Source organism: Macrobrachium nipponense, chromosome 29 (assembly GCF_015104395.2).
Source record: "Macrobrachium nipponense isolate FS-2020 chromosome 29, ASM1510439v2, whole genome shotgun sequence".
NCBI lineage: Eukaryota > Metazoa > Arthropoda > Malacostraca > Decapoda > Palaemonidae > Macrobrachium > Macrobrachium nipponense.
In genome coordinates this window covers 17447365-17461217 of record NC_061092.1, presented here as the reverse complement: position 1 = coordinate 17461217, position 13853 = coordinate 17447365, and the positions used below count along the sequence as shown (strand labels likewise).

Here is a 13853-nt window from a genome sequence, read left to right as displayed (position 1 = left end):
GGAAGTGCTCGAAATATATAGTTTGCAACGTTAAAATAGTGGTTTAATGGGCCTTTTATCTTCATATACATATTATATATATATATATATATATATATATATATATATATAATATATATATATATATATATATATATATATATATATATAAAAGTCAACTTTTGGATCTGTTTTGCATCATTTTCATCATAATTTCAGTTTCAATAAACTTGCCGTGAACAACCCTAGGTAGAAAATCTACATTTACAAGACTTCTTGATAGAAAATAAAAAAATGAAAGGTTATAGGTCAGCTAAGTAAACAGACCAAGAGAGTTCCTGAATCGTGAGCAGAGGATTTAGAGGGGAGAGGAAAGGGGGACGGTCCTCTTGAGGACGAGGTGGATGGCATCGGGAAGATAAAAGTTAAATTAAATGAACTTGAAGTTTGAGAGTTTATTTTTGTAGTTTCATGAGGCTGATCCGTATCCCAGCACGGTCTCTTGCCCCCGGAGCAGCCTCGTATTGATAAACGTTATAAGGAATAGAAACTCAGTTAAGGGTCTTCAGCCTTCAGCCAAAGATTATTGTAACCTGTCGAGTTACTTGATACAATAAAGAATTAGGTACTGGAGATTTGAGGCCATTTCCCATAAAACTCCGACCTTGAAAGGGAGGGAGGAAGGGGAGTGTCTCTCGCCTATTCCCATCGTGATGACGTCATCAATAAGATGAAAGTTCAGTTAGATTAACATAAACTCTAATTGTTCAATTTGTTTCTTGAAAACTGATCTGCATCCCACCTAGCACGGTCTCTTGCTTCCTGAGCAGCCTTGTATTGATTCTCAACACAGTGAATTGAAGCATAGTTATGGGCCTTCAGCCGACAGCCTACGGTCTTTTGTAAGCAATGGAGTACCTTAAGGACAATTTAGGTACCCGAGATTCCAGGCCTTTTCCCATAACACCCCGTCCTTGAAAGTGAGGGAGGGAAATGCGTCTGGCGTATATCCTTCGTATCTCTTTACTTGGTTGTAGGATTTATGGGTGATAAATTCTTTTCTCAACTCAGTGGTTAATGCGCGTGGCCTGGTGCGCATTTTCTGGTCTTAATTAACTTTATTTATGTTTCTGTTATTCCCGACTCTTCGTGTGTAGGATCTGAATGCTGGGAGGTTGTCCTTTGGTAGCCAGTCTCACCATTTGTTTGAGTAAATGTAGTCTTGAAGTTGTTGTTTAGTTATTCTAGATGAAATGACATAAATTCTTATAATTATGATTTTATATTCCATATATATATATATATATATATATATATATATATATATATATATATATATATATATATAGCAATATAAAAACACCGTATCATGCTTCTAAGAACTCAATAGAAGGATCCACAGTAATATCCTTGTTTATCAAGATAAAATATATTTATGGAAATATATACAAAGCTTAAAGCTTTCGTCCATCCTCCTGTGGACTTGATCAGTCCACAGGAGGATGGACGGAAGCTTTAAGCTTTGTATATATTTCCATAAATATATTATCTTGATTAACAAGATATTACTGTGGATCCTTCTTTTGATATATTATATATATATATATATATATATATATATATATATATATATATATATATATATATATACGTATAGTATATATATATATAGATATATATATATATATATATATATATATATATATATATATATCTAATAAAAGGAGCCCATAAAAACACCAAAATATAGAGAAAAAAAATGAATGTATGAAAGTGAGAACGTTGGTTTTCTGTATATGGTAAATTTGTATTCTGTCGTATCTCTGATTATTAAAACATCAAGAAAAGGAATTTTGTTGTCTGTTTCCCATTCAACTTTAAATTTGATGCTGGGCACTAATGTGTTTAATTTCGCGAGGAATTCATTAAAATTGCCCCACCTATTATCCCAAAATGTTAGGATATCATCCACGTATCTCATCCACAGCATGTTTTTGGGTTTTATTGCATTTATTACTGTAGTTTCAAAGTATTCCATGTACAGATTGGCTAGAACAGGACTTAAAGGACTACCCATACTACACCCGAATTTTTGTTTGTAGAATGATTCCCCGAATGAAAATACGTTATTAGATGCACATAATTCAACTAGCTTTATTATTTTGTCAAGCGCCAATGGGAAATGATCTGAATAGGGGGATAATTTTACCCTTAAAAACTGAAGAACGTCCTGTACTGGTACTTTACCATATACAGAAAACCAACGTTCTCACTTTCATACATTCACTACTTTAGCTATCACGACAGTACTATCAAGATAGGTGTAGCTAGTAACTTGTTCTTAAGAGCCTTACGAATTTGTTCCCCAGAATTCCTGGAAAAAGAATTTGAACTAATTCGCAAGCAACTTTCGTCTTTAAAATATCCTGACCATATAATTGAGAAAGCAATTCACAAAGCAAACGTAATTTTCTACCGACCCCCTAAAGACAAGACCAGAGATACACCCAACAATAAAATAATAATTCCCCACCTGGACACGATTAAGAGAATAACCAACCCCCTCGGAAAATCGAACCCTTTTGTATTTACTTACCCAAACACCTTAGCCAAATCCCTGATTAACGTCCAACAAAAGACATCTCCAAAGGACTCTGGGGTATACGAAATCCCATGCCAGGACTGTGACCAATCTTCCATCGGATTTACAGGTAAATCCCTTCCCCAGAGATTAATACAACACAAACGGTCAGTTAGGTATGGACAACAGAACTCGGCTATTTTCAACCATATAAATGAACATAACCATAGAATAAACTGGAATTTGTCACGTGTAATTTATAGCAGCAACTGCCGGTACAAGAGTCAAATGATGGAATCGGCCTTAATAAAAGAGAGGCAGGTAATGAACATCTCAAAAGGAGCATGGATTTCAGATACGATCGACAACGTCTTCATTCAACCAACACTTAAGAAGATTAAAGGAAGATTATCAGCGGGGGTGACTTAAATTGGCTTGTTTGTGGATGGACCTCTTGGTATAAATACCACCTTTTCTGTAAACTTTTCTCATTCATCTACCTGAAGAGGGAGACAGCAGTCTCTGAAATATAGTACTTTTTTTTTTCTCTATATTTTGGTGTTTTTATGGGCTCCTTTTATTAGATGGAATTCTGTTGTTACAGAACATTTTTACCAGTCATATATATATATATATATATATATGTATGTATGTATGTATACGCAAATGTACTTCTGTTTATATATATATATATATATATATATATATATAATATATATATTATATATATATATATATATATTATATCACGGTCCTTATTAGAGCGGATTGACACCATAAGGGCTGCGCTTTACATTCATCATCTCGTCTTTACTTTGCGATTGCAAACATCATTCCTTTTTTACGACTAGGTCGTGTTTGTGTGTTTAATATATATATATATATATATATATATATATATATAGTATATATATATTATATATATATATATACTATATATATATATATATATATATATATATATATATAATGTATGTATATATCGTAACAGCAACCATTCAGTAACCAAATTTCATCGAAATGTATCATCCTTTTATGAATACATCTGATTCTGTTGCTAACTGTCGTCCAGAAATCTGTTTAATTCTCCAAAGATTGGACAAAAAAATAACCTTAAGTTAACTGAGACGGAACGAATAAACAAAGTAATAAATTCCTAGCCAGTTCTAGAAGACCCACTTCCGTCCTATGGGTTTCGGTGAGGTGAAGTTGTCTTAGTGTATACCCTTGGCTAGACTGAGGGTCACTATAAAATTGCTAATGCCGGGTGTTGATTGTTGATGCATATCGTATTTGTAGCGAGTAAAATATCAGTGAAGTATTTGTTTCTGACAAGAAATAAAAGTCACTGAAAATAAGCACGGATAGAACCAAAGAATGCATTACTTTCTCTCTCTCTCTCTCTCTCTCTCTCTCTCTCTCTCTCTCTCTCTCTCTCCACACACACACACACACACATATAGTTTTTGTTTCTGACAAGTATAAAAGTCACTGAATATAAACACAGATAGAACCAAGAATGCATTGCGCTCTCTCTCTCTCTCTCTCTCTCTCTCTCTCTCTCCTCTCTCTCTCTCACACACACACACACACACACATATAGTTTATTTGTTTCTGACAAGTATAAAAGTCACTGAATATACACACAGATAGAACCAAAGAATGCATTGCGCTCTCTCTCTCTCTCTCTCTCTCTCTCTCTCTCTCTCTCTCTCACACATATAGTTTATTTGTTTCTGACAAGTATAAAAGTCACTGAATATAAACACAGATAGAACCAGAAATAACCAAAGATCGCTTCTCTCTCTCTCTCTCTCTCTCTCTCTCTCTCTCTCTCTCTCTCACATATAGTTTATTTGTTTCTGACAAGTATAAAAGTCACTGAATATAAACACAGATAGAACCAAAGAGTGCATTGCGCTCTCTCTCTCTCTCTCTCTCTCTCTCTCTCTCTCTCTCACACACACACACACACACACACATACACATATAGTTTGTTTGTTTCTGACAAGTATAAATGTCACTGAATATAAGCGCAGATAGAACCCAAAATACATTACTCTCTCTCTCTCTCTCTCTCCTCTCTCTCTCTCTCTCTCTCTCGGCGCGCGCGCACACACACACACACACACACACACAGCTGCTGTAGCTAGACTATTTTTATTCAAATCTAATTAGAATGTCTTAAATTTTAACGAGCTCTGTCGCAGCTTTCAGCTTTCAAAAATAACACTGTATTACTAGGTACCATAACGTAACAAAATTTAATTATTTGCCGGCAGATCAACTTATTTTAGACAGACAGACAGACAGACAGGTTTGTTTACTGCTAAAGTGATTCAGAATGGCAAAGTGATTACGCCCTTGCAATTACGGATCCTTGTTCGGCCTTCTCGGATTACAAAGACTTTACTCTTAGAATCTTCGGAGCTTCAAGATTTCTGGTGTTCAGTCTGGACTAGGCAAGTTTTATTACAACGAAGGACTGGAGCTATATTTTGTAATGGTCCGGTTAGTTACGGGGTAAACCTCCTCCATCTGCTTATTTGTATGCTCGACATCCGATCGGATCAGGATAAAACATTAGGATTGTGCTGGAATTAAATGGTTTTGGTTGTTTAAGTAGCCAGTTTTTACTGGGATAGCTTCGATGCTTACAAAATTTTGTTTAAAAATGCCGCAGCTTGTTTTTACTTTTATCTAGTGTTTGTTGATTATGAAAACATAATAGTTACAGTGATTGTCTGCCTCGCTGTAACAGAGTCTGGGTTTTTAGTGTCATAAATAGACTTCGTTTAAGCGTGGGCAGTAGTTCGCAGCTGCCCTAATAATAATCTGGCGCTAGAATCTGAATATAAACATAACTGTAGAAAGTTTTAGGAAAACATTAAACTCTGGTAAGACCGAATCCTGATTTTTTATTGTTTTACCTCTGGTTACTGATTGAGTTTTTTTCATGTAAATTCCCTACAGCCTCTCCCTCCCTGACTTCCAGTCTCTCCCTGCTTAAATTGCCTGTTCAATTTCCTGCGTGATTTATCAAGTAGCTGCACCGTTTCTATAATAAACAAAATAAATAAATAAAAAATAAAGAAAATAAAAAAAAACATTCACATTGTCGTTTTCAATCGCTCTCGTAGTGGGCGTAGTCCTTTTAATGCCCCTCACGTGGTGCACTGTAAGCATTACTGAAAGTTTTTAGCAGTGTCCCTTCGTCCCCTAGCTTCATCCATTTTTTTTAGGTGCTTTATGTTATTTCTGTTCCCGCTTTATTTTTCATTCCCTTTCTTTTCTGGATCGCTTTATCTTGCTTTCCTACAACCATAGCTCCCTCTTTTCACTATCTCGGCCGTTGAATGGGCGCAAGTGCCCCAGTTTTTGGCTTTACCACCAAAATTTCATAATCCGTCATTATCACCCATTAGATACAGTTCTGTTGTTGTCTTTCATGTAATGTAACGACGATAAACGTATTTTACCAATATGTTTAGAACTACAGTTGTATTGCACTTATTCTGAACTCTGTTGCGTAGAGCATTCTTGGAATTATTGATTATACATAGATAGTTTTATAGAATTATCTGCTGATATCAATCAACTCTCGGATGAAATGGTCATTAGCATTGTTACTTCAGGTTCTCTGCAGCGTGCCCTCGGCACCTAGCTCCAACCCCTTTCGTTTCTTTTACTGTACCCCCTTTCATATTCTCTTTCTTCCATCTTACTTTCCACCCTCTCCTAACAATTGATTCATAGTGTAGATGTAAGGTTCTACTCCTGTTACACCATTCAAACCTTTGACTGTCAATTTCCGTTTCAATGCTGAATGGCCTCGTAGGATCCAGAGCTTGGCCTTTAGCCTAAGTTCTGTATTTAGTTAAATTTCATTATAATTTTTGCGCCAAGGGTGTATGATAATGTCAGAATGTTTGATGTTTAATACAGTCTCTCTCTCTCTCTCTCTCTCTCTCTCTCTCTCTCTCTCTCTCTCTCTCTCTCTCTTTCCATGAATGATTGCTTTTAAAATTCGGAAACGTATTAGTGGGTTTAAATATCAGCTTTTAAAATTCCCTATTAAAACATTAGAAGATTGGTTCAAATTCTGTAATCCACGATCAGGCTTATGTGTTGTATGCTGCAAAGAAATCGTCCTAATTAAAAGGACTATTTCACCAGACTGATTTTGTTCATCGTAACTACGTAGAAGTCGAGATTCTCCTGAAAGACTGCTGCCCTCAGCTTGGGTGCCATTTCCATAACGCCATAAAACGACGAAAAGACCGAATACGTTTTCAAGGTGACGTTGATGAGTTTTTGCTGTTTTATTGAGGTTCGCTGATAGACGAAATGGGAGAGGAATTTCACAAAGTGGGTAGACGAAGGTAACAACTATCCACAGCGTATTGCTGCAAAAAGAGTATGGAATTTCTTTAGTCTTTTGTTCATCTCTTTTATCACCACCCTATAATTCATCTGCTGGTGAATTATAGTTTTCATTTCTCCATATCTTCCCCCTTCTACCATTCTCTGGAAATCTGGAAATCCCTATGTGATGCCCCTTGGAATTATAGAGTCTTCTCCAAAAGGAAGCTGGAGATTATAGAAAAATTCAAACCCCGCGTTTATTAGTCCTTATCGTTTAACACACAGTTAGCAACAATGCAGGTGGATTTTGGCAGGGTCCATAAATACGGAGAATTTGCATCATGTACGTCCTTGAACTTGCTGGTGATTACTTGGTCCGTTCCCAACAGGTATCTAAGTATAATTTTCTTCTTTTTTTTATTTGTCCAGTTCTTCTTGTTTTGCTGGACCTGAGGCTGTCTGTTTTTTTGTAACAGAAGTACCTGCGTCATAAGTAAAAGGAAGCCGTGTGTGTCTTACGTTTATATTACACTGGACGTCGTTGTTTCTCTTCCAGGGTTTCTGCCACCCAGGATCTGTAGTTATTTTCGTCTTGGTAAGAAATGGAAAGTTTTATTCATTTCACAACACCGGCTTCGTGTAAATTACTTTCATTTTACAACACTGGTTTTGTGTAAATTTCATTCATTTCACAACACCGCCTTTGTGTAAATTACATTCATTTTACAACACTGGCGTCGTGTAAATAACATTCATTTCACAACACCGCCTTTGTGTAAATTACATTCATTTTACAACACCGGCTTCGTGTAAATTACATTCATTTTACAACACTGGCTTCGTGTAAATTACATTATTTTACAACACCGCCTTTGTGTAAATTAAAATGAATGATAAAAGACAGCTTACAAATAAGAAAGGCTTTCAGAGGGGCCACGTCCACGTCAGGATTTATGAATGTATTTTTTATATACATAAAACCAAATGTGCCCATGCTCGTATCGAACTACCCCAACAGATCACGAACTTGCCAAGCAAAGCTATGTGGGGCAAAAACTAGTCAGTTGAAGGCAACAGTGAAACAATAATAATAATAATAATAATAATAATAATAATAATAATAATAATAATAATAATAATAATAATAAAGCTGACCAATATCAACACACAAACAACCGTTAATATCAACGGAACTCGGAGAAATTACGGTGTATTTAAATGGAAGTATTGCACACATTTAAGAGAATCACAGTCTCTAATTAGGTGAGGAACAGTGTTCTCCCCAATTTTGCAGTAAAAGAAATGGCAAGATTACAGTGGTTCATTCATTGGACTGTACTTCGCACAGTAACACGCTGCTAATTTTACTTTTCTAGAGGCTGCTTATTCAAATGTACAAACAAATTTTGACTTGTAAAACTGGTATTCTAAACTGAACCTGGCAACAGCGTTATCTCTCCTGATAATCAGTATTACCTCTTCTGATTGGAGTCGAGACTTTTATATGAGTATAATAATGATCACTGATGATCACGCCTATATTATAATAATCACAAAAGCAATGAGTCGTTGTTAATCGGTTTGAATAGTAGATTAGAAAAATGTGTAAAAGTTTTAACGTCCTCTAGACTTCAATTTTCTTCTAATACAGTTGTATCATGGTACATGCCATGGCCTGCTTCTTAGTACATGCATGAAAGCGCATTTTTATAAACGGTAAGTATAGCATTTTAGGACATTCCTGCTTTGTTTTTTTTGTGTGTGTGCGTGTGTGTGTGTTTTTTTTTTTTTTTTTTTTTTGCGTCGAGAACAACTGCACTTTTGGTTGTACTAATAGATATTGGCAGTAAACTTTTATAGCCTATGGTAACCTTACCTAATTTAACCTACCTTACATGAGTTCCTTCCTCAGTGTTCCCCTCCCCTCCCCCTACCCCACAATACCCTCGCACACCACCATTATTTGTCACCCCTTCTAGTGCAGTAAGGTTGGAGTTCTTTTAATACAGCTGTATTCCTATGGAGATGCGTTCACTTCGTTTATAATGCGACAAATTGATTAACAATTTCGTATATCGTATTTGTAGTAACAAAACATAATGAAAAAAATTGTTGGAGTGGCACATAGCTTCCTTATCCTTGGAAATATTCTTTGCCCATAACTGAGGCAATGGGAGTAAATTGTTTTGTAGCATTGTTATTATTATTATTATTATTATTATTATTATTATTATTATTATTATTATAGTTGCAGGTCCACAATAATATCGCGTGTGAAGTCTTTAATAGATAATAAAAGCTTTCGAACTTTGTACTAGGTTCAACTTCAGTCAGGTGATATTATTGTGGACCTCCAACCATGGTCATCATTTTCGACACTGAAAATTATGTCCATTATTTTTGCTCTATCACAGTCCTCCAATTCGACTGGGTGGTATTTATAGTGTGGGGTTCCGGGTTGCATCCTGCCTCCTTAGGAGTCCATCACTTTTCTTACTATGTGCGTCGTTTGTAGGATCACACTCTTCTGCATGAGTCCTGGAGCTACTTCAGCCTCTAATTTTTCTAGATTCCTTTTCAGGGATCTTGGGATCGTGCCTAGTGTTCTTATGATTATGGGTACAATTTCCACTGGCATATACCATATCCTTTTTGTTATTATTATTATTATTATTATTTCCAAAGCAATCATAAAGGTCCGTCAACAATTTATAGAAACCTTTGGCAAGTTCTGCGAAAAGTTTTGCGGAAGTATGTGCTATTAGTTTGCAAGTATGCTCTTCATAGATTCTTATTTGTCGAAACTTTTTATGAGGATCGCTATAATAACATTTATCTTTAAGGATACGTTTTGCGATATTACACCTATAAAAGGACTACTGTACTCATCATCCGGTGCTAAAACTATAAAAGGAAAAAAAAAAGTACAATTAGTTACAAAACGTAGCACAATCTCGCCTTTCTGCTCCGCGGCTTTAATCACAAAGAAAGTGTCTTATTACTGTACAGGAAGTGCAACGACTTACGAAGATTACCCAATATAAATCTTCGCTACAGCAATTGTACATTTAGTGGTTCTTAGTGCAAAGAGCTTCCGATAGAGGTCTGCCAAGAACCCCTCCGGGTTACTTGCGAGCGTAAACTGAGTCTTATGATATGAATGAATGACGTTATGTATGAAAGTTCTTTAGACGAGTAGAAATGGTCGGGAATGTAATTTGATTAGCGTGCAGTAAAAGTACACTTATTCGGCAACCCCCCCCCCCCAAAAAAAAAAAAAAAAAAAAAAAATAGCTGGGATAGTTTAGTAATCTGATTGGCGTGCAGTAACAGCGCAATATTTTTATTTTTATTTTTTTCCCAATAGCTGGGATCCTTTATGTTGGTATGCTTAGCTCGCTCCGAAGTCTCTCATATGCAGAGGAAGAGGTATAAGGCGACTAGAGGGTCCTTTAGGCTGGAAGCTCATGTGCCACGTATACCACTGCCCAAAAATTATAAGGATTTCAATGTCAAATGTCTGTAAAATTATTGTTTATCCATTATCTATGTCCTTTATTGAAAGTCCTTGCGTATCCTCTACGGTAACAGGATTGATCTCTTTTGTTATAAAACAATTTTTTTTTTTTTTTGCTAAAGTATGCCGTACTAAACGCAGATGCCTTCAGGAAATAGGTTTCTCTTTTACCTGAATATTTTCAAATGATTATATTTGAAGAACAACACAATTGCTGTAACCATATGAATTGCTAAACAGTTTTGATCAAGAAATTTTTAGATATTAAAAGAGATTTAAAAAAGATTTAGTACCAGATTTAAATTTTAAATGAATCATTTATGTCGGTACCTTGTAGTTAGAAAATTATTGAATTAGAGAGAGAAACAATTTATTGGTGCAAAGCTTACAAAGCCAGCACAACAGCAACCCACAGGGGGGGGGGGGTGCGTATCGTTTAGGGGAAAGCCCTCTTGAATGAATGGCATTAGCTGTGGTATTATACATACCTTTTCCACCCTATTGATTACTAGACAAACGTCATTCATCAGGGCTGATATGGTACTCAGGTAGTATTACAAAATTTAAATACAAGTTGTGGTATCATACATACCTTTTCCACCCTATTGATTACTAGACAAACGTCATTCGTCGGGGCTGATATGGTACTCAGGTAGTATTACAAAATTTAAATGCTTATAGATAACTATATTGGGAAATTACAATATGTTGAATAGGAATTACCCATTAAGTGATTGCACTATATAATTAGTCCTTTAAGTATTACAAAGATTATTGAACTTTTATATATATTTTTCAGAACATAAAACAAAAAAAAAAATTATTTGAATGTCTGCTATACAAGATACGTACACATTATCTCAGGTTTCTGTTGAGGTACACAATTGCAACGGAGTAACATGTGGTATACTATGGAGTAAATAATGAGCAATGTTTACTTTATAACAGGATAAAATTTGAAATAATTACTTGGCAGTATGAATGACATTCAGATGAGGTCAACACATATATATAAATATTATAAGAAAAATTAGATATACAACAGTTTAATGATGTTAACACGAGGTTCCAAAATAGTATGTTCTACAATGTAGTTTTATGCTCAATATGCTGATATAGATATTAACTGAATGAGTTACATTTGGATGAGTCAACATATAAATTTTAAATAAAAGTTATGAAAAAAAAAAAAAATGGCCCTAACAATTTCATTGGTACTAACAGGTAACCTAAAGAATAAAATGTATACTACAGTTTAGTTCTGCACATTATACAGATAATTATTTTGATGAAAGAATTGCATTTAGATGAGGTCAAAACATAAGATTTTAAGAAAATATTATAAAAACAGGTAGAAATACAACAGTTATTTCTTATGCTACTAAGTGAATAAAACATACTACAATTTGATTTTGTACAACAAGATACAATATATTACTAGTCTATTGACTATCTGGAGCAAGCAAAATTTTGGATGAGTATTGATAACCCTTTTCAGCACACCAGGTTGCAGAAAATGCTTGAGTAAGTCAACTTCACTCAGTCCCTGTGGCCTGTAATGAGTAATCTACTTCACACTCCACGAGATAATGACTTAGAGTGTGCTTCCTTAACTCGCCACATAGTCTGCAGCATGTTTCTGATGGACTGACAGCTGGCAGTACTTCCCAAAGGTATCGGCTCTGCATCCTTAGTCTGCTATATGTTGTTTGCTCTCTTCTGCTCTCCAGTCCACAAAGTTTGTAGTCAGGTGGTTTACCTCCAGTAATTTCAAGGTATTTTCTTATTGATGAGTGCGTTTCTTTGAGCATCTCTATTCTCTCATTGTATCTTTGCATTATTTCCATAGCAACTGAGTCCTTCAACATACTCAGGGATGGTGTCAGTTTGTAATCCACTCTCTCCTTCCTGCGCCTTCTTTAGCAAGCTCGTCGGCTCTCTCATTGCCTTTGATACCAATGTGTGTGAAGGCACCCATATGAATGCAACCATTCTGTCCGGCTCGTCTGATCTGTGATAGCAGGTCTATAGCTCTTCTCACTATGATATTTGATTCAGCTTTTCTTGGTGTTAGTGATTGCAAGGCACTCAGGCTATCTGTTGCTATTATGCATTGTCCTTATTCCTATTTATGATACTCAGGGCAGCTGTAATACCTAGAAGTTCTGACTGTAATATGGAGCATCCATCTGATGATCGTAATGGACAGGAGAGTATAACATCCTCTCCATTCTGATATACAGTTACCCCGCTTCCTGCTCTACCATCTTCCAGGAGTGACCCATCTGTGTAATAATGTACCCGCTCCCCTTGAATACTGTCCAGCCTCTGGAAATAGTCATCCTTCAGCAATGCAGGATTCATCTCTTCCTTTTTCCCTTTTAAAGCTGATAGCAATACCTAGTCTCTGGTATGCTCCATGGGGGATGTCTTTTACATCTATCTTGGTTACATCTAAGTATTCTTTCATGCTAGAATGCTCTATTAATTGTCTTGCTGCAGTAACCCAACCATCTTTTAATCTTCTAGGATAGCTGTGAGTTAGAGTATCTCTTGTTAATCCATCATCATCCGTCATGATGGACCTATACAACTGGATGATTGCTGTTCTTGCTTATATTCTGTAATGTATTGGATGCAGACCTGCCTCATTCCTCAATATTTCTTGCCTGACACTTTTAGGTGCCCTATTATACTTCTTGCTGCTTTGTTCTGGATGATTTCTAGGATACCAATATAGCTCTTCCTCAGCGGCAGCAACATGCTACTACTGTAGTCAATTATTGATCTTATCATAGATGTATAAAGTCGCTTCACCATAGGTACACTTGCACCCACAGAGCCACATGCTACTTTCCAAAGAAGGCGTAACCTTGCTGCTGAAGCCTGTACTATTCTCTTAACTTCATACAATTTATGACACCTGTTATTAAGTATGACACCCATGTACTTGTGCTGCGCTACCTCTCTATTCTCTGCCCTTGTATGTGCAGTATCAAGGGGTTGCGTGTACCCCTTGCTATCATCTTAGTCTTTTCAGGTGATATGACTAATCCTATGCTGTTACATAATGATGTGCATGCCTTAATAGAAAAAACTTCTCTCTATAAAATAAATCATAAATACACACGGCTTGCCTGAATAGTAAAGCGCAAAGAAATTAGAGTATGTATCCCTAAGCTCCTGTTGAATTAAGCATTCTATTCACAAAACCCCTAAATCCAAAAAAGGAGAAAAGAAAAAAAGTTATACGAGCATCGTATGATTTGTCGTTGTCGTCGTTGTTGTAGCAAAAGAGTAGAGACAGGGACTTCGAAAGAGACCAGTTTACACACCAAAGCTTATCGGTACAAAATGGTTCATAATTAACCTTCTGTTGACCAACAGAGATGTTCTTTTTCTTAATAAGTG

At 35.9% G+C, this 13853-nt stretch overlaps 1 protein-coding gene across 1 annotated transcript in view; it reads right to left on the bottom strand.

Moving 5' to 3' along the window:
• Positions 1-13020, bottom strand: part of LOC135206027 (uncharacterized) — a 33732-nt gene extending 20712 nt beyond the window's left edge. The window contains exon 1 of the mRNA XM_064237197.1: positions 12843-13020. Coding sequence (XP_064093267.1) covers positions 12843-13020 — 178 coding nt within the window. The remainder of the gene's footprint in view (positions 1-12842) is intronic.
• Positions 13021-13853: the final 833 nt, after the last annotated feature.